The following is a 19,389-nucleotide window of genomic DNA, read 5'->3' on the forward strand; positions in this document are numbered from 1 at the left end:
GCCGGCTTCGTTGCCTACCCCGCCAGGCGCTCCAGGCTCCCTGATTAGACTTAAGAGGTCAGGCTCCAGGCCTTCGTGTCTGCTGTAAAGCTTCCATCTCATCTCCGTTAAAAAAAAAAGAATCAAAACAAGGGGGCTTGAGCTCAAGGCGAGGCCTTTACGGGTCCACCGCCAAACGGGACCAACTCTTCATACATTTTCATCTCATTGGGGGGTTGAACCCAGGTCTATTCTCGGGACGGTCGCTACCTTAGCCATCTGACCCACCGAGACATCTAAATGACTCCTGCCCAAGCTTAGACTGCTCTGCAAACTAAAGTGTGTACATAGTACACTCTTATTAGAGCATGCTTCCAAGCACACTCTTATTTACAGCATTCTTGCCAGGCACACGCTAAAGTAGAGTGTGACTGGCATATACACGCTAAATAAGAGTGTACCTTGCAAGTACACGCAAAATACTCTTGATTAGTCCTATCCAAAAGCATGGGCCAGTTTAAGTGTACTTGCCAGGTACACTCTTACACTCTTAGCGTGTACATGCAATGTACACTCTATTTTAGCGTGTGCCTAGCAAGTATGCTGTAAATAAGAGTGCGCTTGGAAGCATGCTCTAATAAGAGTGTACAATGTACACACTTCAGTTTGCAGAGTGCTGATGAGCGATTTGGTCCGACCTCGACGCGACTCGAACGCTTGTTGCCCACTTTCCGTCGGTTACATAAGAATAATAAGAATCCCTGCAGCCGGTGCGCGGCTTCTGTATTGACGCCAGTCCAACGCGGCACGCGGCACTCGGAATTCAAGTCTCCGATTAGCCATCTAATTCCTCGGATTTTTGATACCCTAGCGCGCGGAGGCGAGAGATTCCGAAGAGTGGCTCCGTCTCTCTCGCACCCCTAAGGAACGCCGCACGAGTGCGACAGAGGCAGAGCCATGGGACGACTCCTCGGAGTGAGCGTGCTGTGATGTTGCCCCTCGGCTATCCTCCTGGTATTCCCTGTCACGTGCACGCTCGGCTGTTGCCCCCGCCCGCGCATTTCCAAGTCCTGGCGCCGACGCAAACAGGGTGATCAGTTTTGAGGATATCGGGAGTGGCAACAAAAGTGGAGCATTCAGTTTGTCAGTTTTACGTCCTTTATTTACATCAATAATTTGGTTTAGTAAACACATTATAAATGTACACAACAAAAATTAAGTCTTTCATTAATTTATTTTTATAAATACGCTAATTTTAATTCTATAACCAGACAGGACTTTCAGTCACGAGGTGGTTGTCTTTGATGTTGAAAATAGTCCTTCGTTTTGACTGAGACAACCAGTATGTGATCTAAGTGTTCAGGAAAAAAAAGTATGAATACATTCAGACCTAGGCTCCAACTGTTCGCACAATACAATACCTTATCTGTTACAACTAATGACTTCAAAATCAGATCCCCATTGAGGTACAAAACTTTTTGAATGCAATTTTCTTTTTGTTTTATTGCAGAGGCCTTGCTCATCCAAACTTCATAAAATTATTAATGAGCATTAAGGTCACCTTTGGTCCTTGTGTGGCTTTTTCTTGACACATTAAAAAAAGACAAGGAAAAAAAGACACAACATAAAGTGGCTGCAGTGTGTAACATAAGTAAACCTAGTGATCACAAGTACCCTTTGTGGCTTCAGGCAGTGGAAAAATAACAAGAAAAAGGATTTAGAATGGGATAATTGGCACAAGGAGCATTGTTTCCTCCTAACAGTAACAAATCGTAAAAATAGAAAGCCACAAAGAGCAGAAATAAAATTAATTATGAACAATTGCTTCATAAAATACAAATATTTCACATCACATTATTAAGTCAAATTTGAACAGCTGATTTCACATATTTTAGTGAGGTAAAAAAAATTATTGTGAGGAACTTGTAAGTACAAACATCTTAAACTTAAACAAAATTCATTTTCTTCTAATAGAGCTAAACATTTAACAAGACAACGTTATTATTAAATAAGCAACAAATTATTCACAGATTGTTAATTAATCGAACTAAAGAAAAAAAGAAGAAGAATAGAGAAAATCCAAAGGGGTGTTGTACAAGGCCTTTCGTTGTTACAAAAAATAATTCTGACTTGAAATTTTAAACCATTGGTAGCAAGCATCAAACTATGACAGGTTGCAGCACAGATGCCTGTTTGACTTACATAAAGAATGTGCAATGTGCTGAAGATATCTTTGTACAAACATTCCTTAAATGTGAAAATGGCTTTTGAGATCCTATAAGCACAACAAACTAATACAGTATCTCTTTTGTGGAAAAATGACACAAAAGAAAATGTGTCAGAACTAAGAACAGACATACTTTAGAATCATCCAATATATGAGTCAATATTTAAAACTTTCTTGTATGTCCAATGAATGGGCTAGGTGACAGAAAGCGGTTTTGCACAGAAAACTGGCCAGTCTTGAACAAGTCAAAATGTTCCAGCAAAGAGCATTTTTTGCTTTCATGACTAAGGCATTCTTTGGATAGATTGTTTTGAGCTATACAGCCATCTTCTGTCCGAAAATGGTTATAACACCAAAAATGCTAGTCGATGTGTGCCAACTTCACAAACTCAACATGAACCATAAGTTTGCTTTCCTTTTCAGCTGCCATGATGATGTTTGAAAACAAAACAAAGCAATACAAACAAAATAACAATTCAGTAATACAATGAGACAAGAAAAGAGTCTCTTACTTAAATTTTCAAGGAAGTCTTTCCTGGTTCTGCATAAGACATCTTGAATAAATTGTGATGTTTTCAATGTGACATTTAAGTCAAACCTTTTCTCTCATACTGATTCCTTCTCTCCAAAATGATTATTTTGAAGAGATTGATGATGACACAATTGTTAGTGAAGAGAGTACAGTTTTAGTAAATGCCTCTAATTCAGTGTAATGCACAATGCAAAACGATTTAAATATTAAAATTGATGGCACAACAACTTGCACAAGAGCACCATGGTTATCGTTTTAATAGATCACAGAATCATTCATTCAAACACACAACCTCACACACATTTATGTAAACTTCTTCAACTGAAATGTACAACACAATCATTCTCTTTCACAAAGCTTCACACATTCAGCTATATACACAAAAAAATCACACAATTCACTCATACCATTCATAAATTATTAGTTGACTAATTACTGACATTTACTGGTGGTCCCGCACCAGTCAGTTCATAAATACCAAACAGCACAATTTAATTGTGCCGATTCGGAGAGAGGTAAATTTCCCATCTTCATGACCAAGGAAATATCAAAATTTGCACACACCCCTGTCTAAATGGGTGCAGTTAGAAACGCTGTCACAAAGCTTCATCACCATTATAGTGGCCATTTCGATTAAGTGGCTCCTTTTCAGGAGCATTACTTGGTCGGTTGCGTTTGAAGAACCCACACTGGAAGCAGAAAAGGAAAATAAATCATTTGTGGACAAACAGGAGGTATTTTTTGGAGCAATAAGTGAGTTGATGCTATGAGGTAGTTTGTGTTCATCACTCAAAAGAAAAACACTTACCTTCCACAGTAAGAATATCAGCAGCAAGAGAATCAGTGTTCCAGCAAATGCTGAGAGCACCACAACCCACAATGGAACTATATCTGACTTGACAGCCAGGTCTGATGGAATGACTTGAGTGAAAACTTCTCTTTGCCGTCTTACTGAGTTGTCAGGTTCACCTATGTGAGGCAGCCGAGTTATCCGTGCAGACAAAAGTGATGATAATCTCAGCTCCTCGGTCGATGAGATCTAAATGGGGCAAACAAATTATTGTAACACCAATAAAAGGCAAACAAAAAATCTCTAATAGCTTTTTCCATTCCATCACACACCTTTTTCACTGTGCCAACCACCAGTCTTGAACGGATTGCAACATACGCCTCTTGGTCTCTCTGGAGAGGGCCAACAGTGCACCTGAGATGGACACACTTGACTGGGTTACATTCTGGAAGATCCAAGTCATTTCTCGCTCTGAATGACTCTTCTTCGGTTTCTCGACGAATTCGTTGGTACAGCTTGAACCTAAAGCACAGAAAATTAGACCGCACATTAAATTTCCATGAACAGATAAAATGAGGGTTTTCTGGAGATACTCTAACTGGTAACTTCTTCGAAACTGTGACGTCAGTGAAAAATAATTTACCTGTTTTGTACGTCAGACGACCTCGCGTCGACGAGTCCGTTTCCGTCGTCGGCGTGAGTCGAGTGCTGGCTGCTGCTGCTGCCGCTGTAGTACTTGGCCTCCTCGCGGCGCTGGTACTCCTCGTCCTTGCCGTGTGCCGCGCCGTGTCCCGCGCCGTGCTGCGAGGACGACGACGACCACCACTCGCGGCGGCCGCCACTGTACTGCCCTGCCGAGCCGGAGGCCGCCGCGGCCCTGGCCTCTGCCTCGTCCTCGTACTCGGCCTCGTACGTGCGGGATCCGGTGACGGTGACAGAGCCTTGGCGTTGGCCTTGGCCGTGGCCCTGTATGGCGCCGCGCAGTCCGGCCGCGTCGACGCCCAGGTCCAGCACCGTGGTGTGCGCCGGCGTGCCGTAGGGCGTTTTGCCCGCCGCGGACGACGGGTTGAGCGCCGCCTGCTCCCACGCGAAGTGGCTCGTGTCGGTGGAGCCTCCAGACGCCCCGGACGCGTTGCCGCCGCCGCGCGGTCGCAGGTTGGCCACGCTGTCGGAGCCACCGCCCACCGCCGCGGCCACGCTCACCCCGCCACCGCTGCTACTGCTGCTGCTACTGCTGCTGCTGCTGGAGGCAGACGACGACGACGCGGAAGACGACCGGACGGATCCGTAGCCAGCAGCAGCCGCCCCGGCCGCCGTGCCGCGGCCGCCCTCGTAGTGCCTGGCGTAGTCCACGTGGCTGCGGCCCTCGGTGCGTCGCCGCTCTTCCTCCAGGCGTCGGCGCTCCTCCTCGGCGCGGCGCGTCTCCAGCTCGATGCGGTACCGCTCCTCCTCCACGCGCCGGACCTCCTCCTCGTGGCGCCGCCGCTCCATCTCGTATCGCCGCCGCTCCTCCAGCTCGGCGTCCGCGTAGCCCTGCGTCGACGAGCTGCCCTCGCGCACCACGCCGTCCTCCTCGGTGCGCCAGGACGACGCGCTGTGGACGCGCGGCCTGCCGCCGTCCTCCGAGCTCCACGACGAGTTGCTCGAGTGCGAACGCTCGTGGGAGAAGGTCCGGCGGCCGCCGGCCACGCCGATGCCGCCCGCATTCCTGGACGCGCCGCCCTGCTCGTAGCTTGCCTCGTATCCGCCTTCGTATCCCGTGCGCCTCGACGTGGAGGAGGCCGTGGTCGCGGACACGGAGGACTGGCCGCGGAAGGAGGACCCGGACTCGACGGTGTGGTCCACCACAACAGTGCGGCTTCCTCCAGCCTGCGCACCGCCGTACTCGACGCGGCGGTCGCCCCCGGCCTGCGAGGAGCCGTACTCGGCCTCGTAGCGCCGGCCGCCGCTGACGTGCGAGGAGCCAGCCTCGGCCTCCACGCGGCGGCCGCCAGCCTGCTGCGCCGTGCTGCTGCGGTACGAGCCCTCCACGATGGTGGCGCCGCCGGCCCTGGCCGCGCCGCCGCTGCGTTCGTACTCGGCCTCGTAGGAGCTGTCGACGCGAGCCCCTCCGCGGCCGCGCTGCCTGGAGCCGCCCACGGCCACGCCGGAGCCCGCCCCCGCGCGCACGCCCGCCTGGCTGGAGGCGCCGACCGCCGCGCCGCCGCGGCTCTCGAAGTGCGACTCGGAGCGGTAGCCGCCGCCGTGCTGCCGATGGCCGCTCGTCTCCAGCACCTCCTCGCGGTGCTCCTGCGCGATGCTGATGCGCTCCTCCTCGGTGATCTCGCCACCTGGAACACGTCCATGGGTCATTCTGTGCCTTACGCGACTTCATGCTACTCAGACGGCCTAGTAAGGACGGCCATGTCTCGTTTTGCAGTGCAGGCGGGCATGTGTCGGGCCCGAAATGGCATACGATCATGTGTGGTCTAACCCTTAATGGTAATGGTAATGAGCGCCTGCCGGGCAAACACACCTCCACGCAGCACTGTGCTGGGGTTGCCTACCCGCCAGGCGCTCCTCGGCACCTCCACACCGCTTCACACCTACCTCTCCTGCCGGCACCCGAGCCGAGCGAGCCGTACAAGCCCGCGGCGCCGATGGACTCGAGGAAGGACTTGCCCCTGCGCTCGATGACGATGCCTTCGAGGTTGATGGCCTCGGCGAACTCGCACTTGACGGGCCCGCTGGTCTCGGGCTGCTCCAGCAAGTAGAGCAGCGGCTCGCCGGACAGCGTGTAGGCCGGCCACAGGAAGTCGGCCTGCGCCTCCTGGATGCCGGAGGGGCCCTTGTTGCGGATGCTGTACACGTGCACCACCTGCGGGCCCACCTCCGTCTCGCTCACGCCCGCCGCTAGCGCCTCGCTGCGGTACTGCGTCGTGTTGAAGTGCAAGTCGGACGGGTGCGAGGTGCTGGCAACACAAACAGGGCACGTGTCATCGGGGGTTCAAATCCCATCTCGGCTAAAAAGGTTCCTAGTTTTCCCGGGTAGCTTATGGTAAGACATAGGCAATTTCCAGGGATTTCCTGGGAAAACCAGGCACCGTTTTTCCCGTGATCTTCCATGTTCGTTCAGCCCTTGCTGAGCTGACGCCTTACCCCTCGAGGATGAGGTCCGTGTCCACCTGGATGGGGATGTTGATGTTCTTGATGTTGTCGGCGACCGAGTTCTTGTTCTCGGGGTTGGTGCTGTTGACGGACATGCTGAGCTCGTAGCGGGGCTTCATGCCCTCCCGGTGGAAGGGCTGCAGCAGCACCTTGAAGTGGACCCTCTTGGCCTTGGGCAGCGGGTTGCCGATGTCGCAGCGCAGGGTGTTGTTGTTGGTGGCGCTGGGCGGAGAGCACTGCACGGGGATCTCCCTCTCGGACTTGTCCAGGCGCTGGATCCTCTTGTAGTCCATGCCGAGCGGGATCTTCATCTCGTAGGTGGCCTCGAACGCGTCCTCGCCCTCGTTGCGCACCTCCACGTCGATGGCCAGCAGCTGCTCCGAGTCGAGCAGGTAGGTGCTCACGTTCCTGCGTGACAGAGAGGGCCGATTACGAACGGCGGAGGCGGAGGGAAGTCCACCGGCAGCACCGCGCCACGCCACAGCGTGGTGGCGCCGCCTGGCGGCCGTGAGCGGAAGCCTCACAGAGGTGGCACACTGGTCCACTGGGACTGGGTGTACTACCGTGTTCAAAAGAATCCGACCGTCGCTACCCCGCGCGCAAGAGACCATCCATAAGGCCAGCGTTGTAAATCTCTGACGCGTGGAGTAGTGACGGTCGGATTCTTTTGCACACGGTAGTACTCACGAGTGGGCGACGAGCTGCAGGTCGGGGATGCACACGTTGTCGCGGCCGCAGTTCTTCTGCACGCTGATGGAGTCCCTCTGCACGGGCGCCGTGTCCTGGTCCAGGATGGGCGGCAGCGAGCTGGTGCGCCGGATGTTCATGCTGTAGCGCATCTCCGCGTCCAGCGGCGTCAGCTTGTCGCGCAAGTCCGGCTGCGAAGAGACGGGGCGCGCGTTGAAGACAGGAATACACAGGGTGAAGACGTCTCGGTCAGGGGGGAAAGGCAATCATACGCACCTTGATGTACACGAACATGCTCTTCTGGAAGAGGACGTTCTTGTCCAGGCGCACCGTCTGGTTCATCACGTTGCGGCCGGAGTCGGACACGAAGAACATGCGGGGGCTCTTGGGCTTGCGGGCGTCCAGCACGAACTGCACCTCCAGTTCTGGAGTAGGAACAAAATCATTACTGTCGCGGACACGCGGCGTGCCAAAAGTGCGGCGGCGACGGGGATCGAACGCGCGGCCTTACCGATGGAGTCGTCGACGTTGACGCCGCCGTACTTGAGGAAGGCGTTGAGGGGCACGCAGGGTACGCGGGTGCCGTCGCGCAGCGTGCAGTTCTTCTGCTCCAGGCTGATCTGCTTCGAGTCGATGCTGAAGGCGACTTGGCCCGTCATCTGGACGACGGGGCGAGACCTGCAACATCGGTTCATGTTCATGGCTCGTCACGGTGCGCATCGATCAGGATTCCGTCCAAAGATCAGTGCCTGGCTGACGAACCTGAAGAAGACCGCTGAATCGGACTCGTAGGCGCCGACGGCCAGGTCGGGGTACTCGTTGTTGTCCAGGTCGTGACCGCCCGACATGGAGAAGCCGAAGGTGGACAGCTGGTAGTTGATGTCTTCGGCGAAGATGACCTGCGAGGCCTTCTCCAGCACGCCGTCCTTGGAGCCGTGGAAGATGTAGACGGCGCCTCGCTCGCGCGGTCCGTCGTACGGCGCACCCACGGCGAAGTCTGCCACGAAGAAGCAGTCAGACGCCGACCCAGCAGTGCCACCGAGTGCCACCCTCCCTGACCAAGTGAGCGAATCCGCCCCCCGCACCTCTCACTGTCTCTCTCGCACTATGGAGCGTGCCGAAGGGGTGCGAGAGAGACACAGCGAGGAGTGCGCGCACCGGCGCGCACAGTGGGCCAGAAGCCGGTGGAGGCGGCCAAAACTCAGGACGCGGAGCTGCAGAGTCGCTAAATGGGACTCGAACCGAACGTGTGACCCCACCAATGGATTGCTCTCTTGGTGGGGTCACACGTTCGGTTCGAGTCCCATTTAGCGACTCTGGAGCTCAAAACGCGTCTAGAGTTTTGGCCGCCTCCACCGGCTTCTGGCCCACTGCGGCGCGCCGCGGAAACGCTCGACACGACAGCCCGCCAGGCGCCAACTTACCTCCAAAGCCGTCCTTGTTGACGTCGCCCATGGAGGTGAGCGCCAGGCCGAAGCGCGCCTTGGAGTTCTTGCCGTCCAGTGTGGTGACCTCCCGGAACTTGGACACGCCGCTGCCCTGGTAGATGACGTACACGCGGCCCGTCTCGTACTTGCCGTCGTTGTTGTCGTAGTGCGTGTACAAGGGCGCGCCGATCACCAGGTCGTCCAGGCCGTCGCCGTCCACGTCGGAGGTGCACAGCGAGTACGCGAAGTAGGAGCCCATCTGGTCACCGGTGCGGTTGAACAGGTTCACCATGTTCCAGCTGTAGACCACGACCTGAACGAGCAGAAAGGTTGCCATAATTATTTATTTTATTTTGTTTCCCTTGCCCAAAACCAACATGCCCTGAGATCCGTAGAGACCCATTCAGTCGTCGCCAACCAAGTGAAGAACAAAAGCGATCAAAAAGCCAGGAACCATCACTCACCCTGCCGACGAGTGAGCTGCCCCTGGGCATGCCGACGGCCACGTCCACCTCGCCGTTGCCGTCGAAGTCCCCCGTGGTGACGGAGTAGCCCAGGTACGAGTCGTCGTCCACGGCGGAGCCCTCGCTGGTCGCCACCACGATCTGGCTGTCCTTGAGGGACTGCGAGTGCACCTGGCCTGCAGCACCACGAGCACGCGTCAGCACACGCGTCTTTCTCTCTCTTCCCCGGCAATTTTGAACTTGGAACCGTTGACGCTCAAGTACCAGTGCTGCCACACAAGTAGGCAAAATGCTGATGCATACCGGGATTTTTTGCCTACTGGTGTGGCGACACTGCCGGACACTGCTCAAGCCCAAGTCAAAACTGCCGTTTCGTCACATTCAAATGCATGTATAGTAGTTAGGTAGGCAAAAGGCGAGCTGCGAAGCGGTTTAGGTTTAGATTTGCGCTTAGCTGTCACAGCAGATAAAATAAAACCAGCAGAAAAATAGCCTCTACAAAAATCAAAAAATAAAAACTGAAAAAGAAGCAGGAATCCCGCCACCCTGTACAAGGCAGGGAAGTCCCATCTGCGGCCTGCAAGACAATCCACGTTAGCAGAACACCAATCACCACACCACAGCACACCACACCGTCAAACGCGCCGCGCTACTATGTACAGCAAGGAAAACAGCCTGTGGCTCCGATGGGTCTCGGACGGCAGAGCACCGGCTGGAAAGTCAAGCACTACACCATCACGCACCTATGTACAAGAGGGGTTTTGGTTGATTATTAGGCCACTATGGTATGAGTTCTCAAACCTGGGTTACGTTTCTCTCACCAAGCCTCGTCGAATTAATCAAAGAAAGGAAAACAACTACACCTTTTAGGGGATTAGTATTTTCGCTATACACGTATTAGGGTCCAAATGGAAATTCTTTTATAGTCAGAATGATGCCCAGAGTTACTGGTTACAATTGACGCTCTTGTGCTTTTTTTTGTCAATCTTTCTTTTCTATTCTTTCGTGTTTACCTGCGCCGGAGCCGTACGGCAAGTTCCTTGACGGAACGAAGGGGAACTTGTACGCGGTGTTTACATAGTAGGCCTGGCCTGCAAGCAAAATGTTTCCTTAGCAATCCATCACACACTTTTGATACAGAGTCCTCGGAGCACCGCCACCCAGCCATCTGTCGAGGGAAAAGGGTCTGACGCGCGCCAGCCGACCACAAAAGACCGAGGGAAATGGAAAAAAGGGGGAATTTAATTTCAAGCGATTTCTTCCAGACTGCAAATCACTCGGTGAGACGGAGGCTATTTTACGCGCCTCGCGTTCGGCGTTGTCCGCGTCGTCCGCGATTTACTGCCGCATGCGCTGCGGACCGATTCCGAGAGTCGTTTTCGTCGCTCTGTCTCTCTCGCACTCAGGGGGCGTCCCGTGCAGGTGCGAGAGAGACAGAGCGACGAACACGACTCTCGGAGTCCGTCCACTGCCGCGCCACTCGGAACTCGAATGCTGCGCTTGGTGTGGTCGGCCGGCCAGTCGGCCCCAGAGAGAATAAAGAGGAATAAGTGACAAGATGAGGCAATAGGCAATCGACATGACACCGCCAGCGCGCCCCGCGGGGCACTGCACTGCCAGGCACTGCCCTGCACTGCTCGCAGAACGCACAGCAAGCGCGGAGGAGGATAGAGCGACACAGCCAGCGATAGAGCGCGCTAGTATTCACAACGGCGAGCGCCCCACGAATTTCGCACTGTATCATTCACGTCCGTGAGTCCCTATTGTCGGGGACAGACTCGACAACAAACAGGCCCACCCGCAAGGTCGACAGGAAAAGCAAGAACCAAGGGATGGACCCGGAGACACAAAGCGCCCGTACCGCCAGCCTTTACACAGTGTACAAAAACACGACACGTAATTACACCAAACATCCTGGTACGTTCGAAGTTGCATCAACCCAAGTCGTACTACATGACGACGCCCCGGTCCCAGCGTCTCGGTCCCTTACCTTGCCAGTACCAGCTGCCCGGAGCCCCGATGAAGAGTCGATTGCCATCCTGCAAAAGGGACACGGACGCACGTTAGTGAGACACTGTAAGTCAGCAGGCCGATTCCGAAGCTTGCTCCCGTCGCTCTGTCTCCCTCACACTTTGTATGGACGCGAGAGAGACAGAGCGACGAAAACGACTCTCGGAATCAGTCTGGAGAATCAAGAGGTAGGGACGGGAAAGATCGCGTCGTGGCTCTACCCCACGCACGCGAGGACCGCGTTAAAGGTTACTCGCACGTGGGGTATCGTCGCCCGGTCACACGCCACGTTCGGCTAGAATGCTACGATACGACCAAGGAGCTGATTGCCCTTCAAAGATTGCCAGTCATCGAATTGGAAGCCTTGGCCGCCTGCGAGGTAGGCCGCCCATCCGTCTCGCAACACACCGGTGTGGAGACGGTGGCCTACCGTGCCCCTGTGGAGACGACAGGCGCAAGGTAGGCCACCGTCTCCACTCCGGTGTGTTGCGAGACGGATGGGTGGCCTACGTCGCAGGCGCTACAAGCCCACGACCCACGCGTTCGAGCTCCATTTAGCGACTCGAGAGCTCAAAACCGCTCAAAACGCGTGTAGAATTTTGGCCGCCTGCGCGGGTCTTCTGGCCCACTGTGCACCTTGCTGAACCTTATGGAGAACCGCGGCCTCTGACGGAAGCGCCGCCGACGAGGGCCGCGCCGTCCCGCCGGCATTGCATTCCCCGCTAATGCGCGGCGCAGGCCCTAAACGCCGTGTGTCTGGCCGATCGCTTTTATCGTCGCCACATAAAGGGCTTAACAGGCCGCCGCGGCACGGCACGGCACGGCACGGCGCACAGTGGGCCAGAAGACCGGTGGAAGCGGCCAAAACTCTAGACGCGTTTTGAGCTCCAGAGTCGCTAAATGAGACTCGAACCGAACGTGTGACCCCACCAAAGGATTGCTCTCCGAACGAGGAATCCATTGGTGGGGTCACACGTTCGGTCCGAGTCCTGTTCAGCGACTCTGGGCTCAAAACTCGTCGAGAGGGTTGGCCGCCTCCATCGGTCTTCTGGCCCACTGTGCGGCGCGGCACGGCAATGCGAGACCCCTGCCTGGCTGAAAATGTTTTCGATCCAGAGGAAGGGTCTTCTTTCTTGGCGGGATTAACCCCCAGAAGCGCTTCTAAAAGCGGCGCGCGGCCGCCGCCCTCGACGAGGCCGTGTTTGTGGCGGCGATATTGTAAGGCGAGGCGGGCCGGTTACAAGGCGGCGCAGCGCAGCGCAGCGGTTCGATTCCGAACAGAGCTTCGCCTTCCTCTCTCTCTCTCTCTCTCTCTCTCTCTCGCACCTCATCGGGCCGTCCCATGAGTGCGAGAGAGACACGGCGAGGAGGGCGCTGTTTGGAATCGAGCTGCAGGGCGGCGACGGCGCCATTCCCGCGTCGCGACGCGGCCGTAAAGGCGTCGCCCGAAGCTATAGGGGTGCCACCTGGCCCTCGGCATGCAGCGCCGCCGCTAGGGCTGCCACCCGACTTACGTACCTTGGAGATGGCGGCGCCGAGGCCCGCCTGGCAGGAGCCCTGCCGGTGGTAGCCCCAGTGCTCTGCAACAAGACAAGAACAACAAGGTGGTGAGAAGACGAGACGAGACGGCTACCGGTGTCGCGGCCGGGGCTGAGAATTCAAAACACAATGTAGAGCGGCAGAGCCTCTCTACAACACTACACTGTGAGGACGCGGGGGAGAGCACGGCCGATCCGCACTGTTGCGGGAGACAAGACGATTTGGGGGAAGCGGCGTCGCGCGGCGCGCGGCATAACTGCTGACCCTAATAGAAAACCCTACCGCTACTGATCAGCCGCGGACCGCGGAAGCCGAACAGGGCGACAGCCGAGCCGAGTGACGGGCGGCCGGTCAGTCGCCTGGAGGAACGCTTAGAGTAAGGGTGTGTGTGTGGAGCCAGCAGGAACAGTGTTTTGGAATATAGTCTTACGTCTTGAACCACAATCTCACTCGATTTATCGAATCCCGGAAAATACACAACCGCAACAGCACCGACCAATCCGAGTGGAGACAGGTCCTAACGGAGCGCGGCGCGCGCGCCATGGTCGTTACAAGGCGCTTTTCCCTCGGAGCACCGCGACCCGCCGAGGCGGACGTCATACCTCCCGTCAGACAGGACGTCTTCATCAGCGGCCCTTGGAGGGCCAGGCGCGGGCCGGCCTGACAGATGGGCACCCCGGGCAGACCGCGAGGCCGCGACGGGGCGACGACGGCGTGGTGAGGCGACAGGCGCCGCGAGTCCCTGTTGGTCCCCGATGCAAACCGCAAGCACGCACGCGCCGCCCTGGCCGCAGACCGCAGACTCTAAACCCGGCGAATGGCATGCACGGCGACGACGACGGTCCGACGGCGGGGCGGTGCGCGGTGCGGCCGGCCGGCGTGACAGCTCTCATCAGGACGGTCATTGTGTCGGCCGAGTGCGCCGCGCCCGCCCGCGCCATGACGGCCATGACGGCGCAGTCCCCCAATTTGGCCGTAATGAAATCATGGAATAACTGCAGTTCGGTCCTCGGTCCTTTGGGCTGGCCGGCAGCGGCACCGCCCCGCCGCAGGGACACGCGGCGCACGCAGTCCATGCAGTGCTGTGTTGTCTGTCCAAACAACGCGGGCCTCGCCGCCCCGCCGCCGCGCCCCGCCTATCTTCACACGGCCGTCACGCCGCTGGATGTGACGTGATGCGCGTCTCGGAGGGGCCGCGGCGTGGCCGTCGTGGCCACTGCAAGGGGGCCGAAAGCCGAAAGGATGCAGGGCGCGATAGCGGCAGCGGCGCGACGGAGATGATGCAGTCCGCCTGCCGCCTGCAGACTGATTCTGAGAGTCGTTTTCGTCGCTCTGTCTCTCTCGCACCTAATCGGGACGCTCCATGAGTGCGAGAGAGACAGAGCGACGCAAAGGACTCTCGGAATATGTCTGCTGAAGGTTCCGAAGCATCGATCTGTCTCTCTCGCTCCCCGACGGGACACCCCGTGAGTACAAAGAGAGACAGAAAAAGGATCCTTCGGAATCAGGTGGCTGTTTGCTGAGCGTTTCTTGTTTTTTTGCGCGCGGCGCCACGAGGCTACTTGTTTCTCATTACGGGCCGCTTGTCTCTGCGCCCTGCCGACCTCACTTCCTCTTCTCCTGGCACCTCTCTTCGCGCGCACCCTCCTTCCGGTAGTGCCCCTCCACAGCCCCGCCCCGGGCCGTCCCACGGGAACCCAAACGCAGCGCGCGCGCCAGGAGCACCCCCTGGGGGGCATAGGCTGCAGACTGATTCCGAGAGTCGCTTTCGTCGCTCTGTCTCTCTCGCACTCATGGGGCGTCCCGTATAGGTGCGAGAGAGACAGAGCGACGAAAGCGACTCTCGGAATCAGTCTGCAGGCAGGGTTGCTGTCGACCGACGGGTGGATGCCGCGTGCGGCGTTTGGAGCTTTTCTAGCAGGCCAGCCAGCGGCCCGCGGTTGGCAACGTCCGCTCGCGGACTGGCGGCCTAGCGCGCCTAGCGCACACACGGCGGCGTGGCGTGGGCAGGAGCACGGGATCGTGTGTGGGCAGGGCATGGCTGGGCGGGGTGGGGCGGGCTACCTCTGCCCTCCCGCCCGTGTGGGCGCACGCTCGTCTCGCTCTGCGCTGCACTGCGCCTGCCGCCCGATTCCGAGGGACCATCTCGTCGCTCTGTCTCTCTCGCACTCATGGGGCGTCCCGTTCGAGTGCGAGAGAGACAGAGAGTCACCGATGGGCGAACAGTCACTCCAAAGGGCTATTAATTCACGTCCCAGGTTAATGATGGCCGCAGAACCGCGCGCCGACCTACAGCGGGCTGTCTCCGAACGGTGCTTCGCCGCTCCGTCACTCTCGCACCCCTACGGGCCTCCCTCGAGTGCGAGAGAGACCACGCGTCGAAGCACTGTCCGGCATTGCCCAGCAAGCAGTGTGCGTCTGCCTGCGGCCGAGAATGCCGAGTACGTCGGTACCCCCTGCGCGGATATGCCTAATGAAGCTGAGGCGCGGAGTATGGCCGCCGCAGCGCCACTGGTCAAACTTCAACTTGCAACAGGCTGGGATATCCGGCGAGGGTTGGGTTACACGCAGGCAGGCCAGCGATGCGAGGGCAAGGATTAGAGTGACGGATTTGAGGAAGTGCACTCACTCCCTGGCCGGCCGGCGCGCCCCCTCCCTTGTGAGTAAGCAGCAGCTGCTGCTGGAGCACATCCACGGCCTCCGTGTTTACTCACACGCCGCACATGCGCCCCGCCACGCGCAGCGCGCAGCCATGGCGCAGTCATGGCGCAGCGCAGAGGCGTCCCGCCCCGCCCATTCAAAAGAAAGCCAAACAAAAACATCCATTTTCCTCGTTTTGAACCCTTGTCGCGGCCACGCGCAATTGCCCGCGATGCTCTGAACGCCGATTTCCGGAGAGTCGCCTTGTCTCTCTCGCACTCATGGGGCGACCCGCACGGGTGCGAGAGAGACAGAGCGACGACACGACTCTTTCGGGATGGCTGGGTTGATAAGGCGGCGAGGACGCCGTCAAAGGCCGGCGTCAACCGCGCGAAACGGCAACACGCGTCGCGCCGACCGCCAGGTTGACCCTCCGCGATGAACCGGGAGGCGAGATAGGCGGCAACGGGAACGCGCCGCGCGCCGCGCGTCCCTGATGCCCCCCGATGGCGGCTGCAGCTGCAGCAGGGACGACGCCGCCGAGGCCCTCGGGCTGGGCGTCCTGGTGTCCGGGGCCGAGGGGGTCATCGAGGCGTACTTACTCGTCCTGCAGGGCGCGTACTCGGCGAAGTCGGAGAAGCCCTCGCGCGACACCCAGCAGGTGCCGACGGGGTCCTTGCGGTTCACGGAGTTGGCGAAGTACACGTATCTCGGCGCGCAGGCCTGCGGGGCAGAAGACACAAGGGAGAAAGTCAGACGGGCTGCACACTGCCAAAGCCCTCCAAAAACCCTCCCATATCGAGCGAGTGCGGTAGCAGACTTATTCCGAAAGTCGATTTCGTCGCTCTGTCTCTCTCGCACCAGAGCGATTCTCACGTTTCGGGGTAGTTTTGGCGTCTCTGATTTGCCGAAAGTGAGAAATATCCAATTAAGTTTTTCTGATTATTGGGGTCCTGGATGATACTAGAGTTATGGCAATGGTATTTATAGTAAAGACCTTGTACTATCTTCCTAAAAACATGAGCCATAAGGTATTCCCATACGTTTTAGTGGGTGTTTTGATCACGGAAATTACGTTATCACGGAAGTTACAAAGTGTGAAAATCAGCTTTAACGGCTGACTCGGGCTTGCTGTGGCTTAAAAGTCGTTCCAGGGTCAAATGATGCTCTAAGCCCGACATTTCAGCGGAAAATTTTTTCACCTAGTGCTGCTGCAACATTGGGTAAAGGGTGCCACGGAAGTAACAGGTAATTGTTGATACACGCCATTTTATAATGCTCTAGCCCGCTTTGAGACCGTGTACAGCATCTTAGATTTCCGCGACCCATGCAATTATATCCCAGGGACTCCACTTTAATGGCTTGTGTCATGGAAAGTTAAAAGTTTGGCTTGGGGAGAAGTCCAGAGCTGCCTTTTCGAAATTTGTGTAGTTAAATTGAATATACGGAGGACATTTTTCGTTGCAGCATAAGTACCTTTGAAAGAAGTCTGGCGTATTGGTCTTCGGTTGAAATTAGCTCGAGACATGCCAAGCTTCGAATCCCCATCGACAGTGGGCAGCATTTTCGAACCACACCGCCACACTGGGGGCGGAAAGTTCGAGTATGTTCTCTTTGGACAATCACGGAAGTTACATTTGAGGTATTCCAAACGCTACGTAGACGAATCCAACGAACGAGAACTTTTCGAAATGTGTGCGTTTAGTGGGCAATGGCCCTCCCTAACATCAGAAACAAACCCCATGTCGATATCTGCGCTCGTTTGGGCACAGGAGTCAGAAGAAACGAAACTACCCCGAAACGTGAGAATCGCTCACCAATGGAGTGCGAGAAAGACAGACGGAAACGACTTTCGGAGTATCAGTCTGCAACGGCCGCGCAGGCGGGAGTCAGGCTGAGACACTGCACTGGGGCGCTCAGGTTGAAGGCGGCTAAGTTTAGCTCGGATAGGACCGCGGCGGAGAGAGTACCGGGGCGGCGCCAGGCGAGGCGGCATCATGCTGGTGGCGACGCGGCGCGACACGGAGGCCCTCACCTTGGTGGACGGCCACGGCCGGCACTCTCCCACGGACGGGGCACCGGGACACCGATCGCGCAGGTCGTGGCCGATCCGCTTTTCGCCACGCCGCTCCGCCCCGCCCCGCCCCACCGCGCCGCGCGCGCAAGCGGCAGAAGACGGGAGAAGGATGGCGGGCACCTTTATGGCCTGGGAGATCTCTCGTGGCCCCGCGATGCTCTGCGAGTTATTCCTGCCGGGGAAGGGTCGGGGCGGGCAGTCCATACTCGGGGCGTACACGCACACACACACATACACACAACGCGCGCACAAATAAACACCGGAGCGGCCGCACGCGCGCGCCGAGCGCGCCAAGGCGCGGGGGTCGCAGCGCAGCCGAGGGCAGGGCGGGGCAGGGCAGGGCCGAAAAGGAGGAAAAGAAAAAGAAAAAGAAGAAAGATGGGCGCGCCGACGAAAGCGAAGAGAGAGGGAGAGGAACCGGGCCGCATTCCCAGAGCGGGGCGTAAAAGCAATTAATCAATTAACATTTTGCCGGCCGATCGACGCGACACACACACACACATACACACACACAAGCGCACACAGAAACAATGCACCGCGGCCTTCCTGGAAGCGGGCGCCAGGCGCGGTGGGCGCGGTGGGCGCGCTCACGGGGAGCATCTCCTCTCCTGGGCGCGCTGGGCGCGCAGGATGTTTTCGGAAAGACTTTATTTCCGTGGAGCCGAGAATGAGCACTCCGTCTCCGTCTTCCACGGGCAGGGCCGGGCCTGGTCGGCCTCCCTCACGCCCCCGCGGCCCGCGCGGCACCGCGCGGCACGCATGCACGCACGGCGACGCGGCGACGCGATATGTGGCGCTAAGGTAGGACTGCAACGCCTGCAACGCCCCCGTGCACCCCTTTCCCATTCGTTTTTCATCGCCGAGACACACACTCACTCACTCACCAACACACACACCAACACACACACACACTCGCCCACCGACTAAGAACAATGGCGCGTGACAAGGACAATGGCGGTCCTTCCAGTCCCGACACGGCCCGCCGCTGCGGCGTGCTGCTGGAGGGCGCGAAGGCCCTGGCCCTGCTGTCGCCGCCGTCGCCCTGCCGGCGCCTCCTGGAGGGCGACGAGTCTGACCCCTTCTGCAAACAGCATCAGTGAATGCACTGCTCCTCGCTGGATGCAACTCGATATGGAAAGTGGCTGGACGCGGACCGCCGCACCACCCCGTCGACGACGAGGTCCTCGCCGTCATCCGCATAGCAGCACGCCGTCGAGGCCGCCGTCGCCGTTGGCGGTGCTTTTCGCAGGGGCGGAGGGGGAGGAGCAATAAAAAGCAAAGAAAAAGCCGCCAGAAACAAAACGAGCCAAAGCCGGGTTGCGCCAAATTCGAGTGTGGGAATCCGGGGGCCCAAAACGGCGGGCAGGGGGAGCCGCGCGTCGTCTTCGTCGTCAGGAAAGGGCCTTTCAATAATTTAGTGTGGCCAGGAATGTTATTGTGGACGCAGGGCAGCGCAGGGCGGCCACGCGCGCTCGGCCTCGCCGTCGGACCCTCGCCGTCGGACCCTCGCCGTCGGCCCGTTCCGGGAAGTCGGCGTGCCCTGAGTGATTGCTGATTGATTGACGGATTGCCTCATGTCGCATTTCGGGGAAAACAAGGAATACGAAATGCGGCCGAGTCTTATATTGCAGTGGCGCGACAAAAACCAACCAGCGGCGCGGACCCGCGGCGGCGACAAGTCCGTCGAGGAGGCGGCGGCATCCCGGAGGAGGACAAGACGGGAGCGCGCCTGCAGACCGATTCCGAGCACTGCTTTCGTCGGTCCGTCTCTCTCGCACCCATGTGGGACGCGCCATGAGTGCGAGACAGACAGAGCGACGAGGGCAGTGCTCGGAATCGGTCTGCAGAGCGTTCGGAACGCACTTTGCCT

General features: G+C 57.3%; 1 protein-coding gene across 2 annotated transcripts in view; it reads right to left on the reverse strand.

Moving 5' to 3' along the window:
- Positions 1–1,114: 1,114 nt before the first annotated feature.
- LOC117650019 (integrin alpha-PS2) overlaps positions 1,115–19,389 on the reverse strand; it is a 49,141-nt gene continuing 30,866 nt past the window's right edge. Inside the window, exons 4-19 of one of the 2 annotated variants that reach the window (XM_034393264.1) lie at positions 16,045–16,165; positions 12,782–12,843; positions 11,244–11,292; positions 10,267–10,344; positions 9,254–9,429; positions 8,787–9,102; positions 8,125–8,359; positions 7,874–8,040; positions 7,639–7,787; positions 7,363–7,553; positions 6,667–7,083; positions 6,118–6,479; positions 4,172–5,858; positions 3,861–4,050; positions 3,547–3,777; positions 1,115–3,427 (exon numbers count right to left, since the gene is read on the reverse strand). In XM_034393264.1, coding sequence (XP_034249155.1) covers positions 3,335–3,427; positions 3,547–3,777; positions 3,861–4,050; positions 4,172–5,858; positions 6,118–6,479; positions 6,667–7,083; positions 7,363–7,553; positions 7,639–7,787; positions 7,874–8,040; positions 8,125–8,359; positions 8,787–9,102; positions 9,254–9,429; positions 10,267–10,344; positions 11,244–11,292; positions 12,782–12,843; positions 16,045–16,165 — 4,524 coding nt within the window. In that variant the 3' untranslated portion in view covers positions 1,115–3,334. The remainder of the gene's footprint in view (positions 3,428–3,546; positions 3,778–3,860; positions 4,051–4,171; positions 5,859–6,117; positions 6,480–6,666; positions 7,084–7,362; positions 7,554–7,638; positions 7,788–7,873; positions 8,041–8,124; positions 8,360–8,786; positions 9,103–9,253; positions 9,430–10,266; positions 10,345–11,243; positions 11,293–12,781; positions 12,844–16,044; positions 16,166–19,389) is intronic. The other variant, XM_034393266.1, reaches the window with a different exon arrangement.

The sequence above is a fragment of the Thrips palmi genome, unplaced genomic scaffold (genome assembly GCF_012932325.1).
Source record: "Thrips palmi isolate BJ-2018 unplaced genomic scaffold, TpBJ-2018v1 HiC_scaffold_4, whole genome shotgun sequence".
In the NCBI taxonomy this organism is placed as follows: Eukaryota; Metazoa; Arthropoda; class Insecta; order Thysanoptera; family Thripidae; genus Thrips; species Thrips palmi.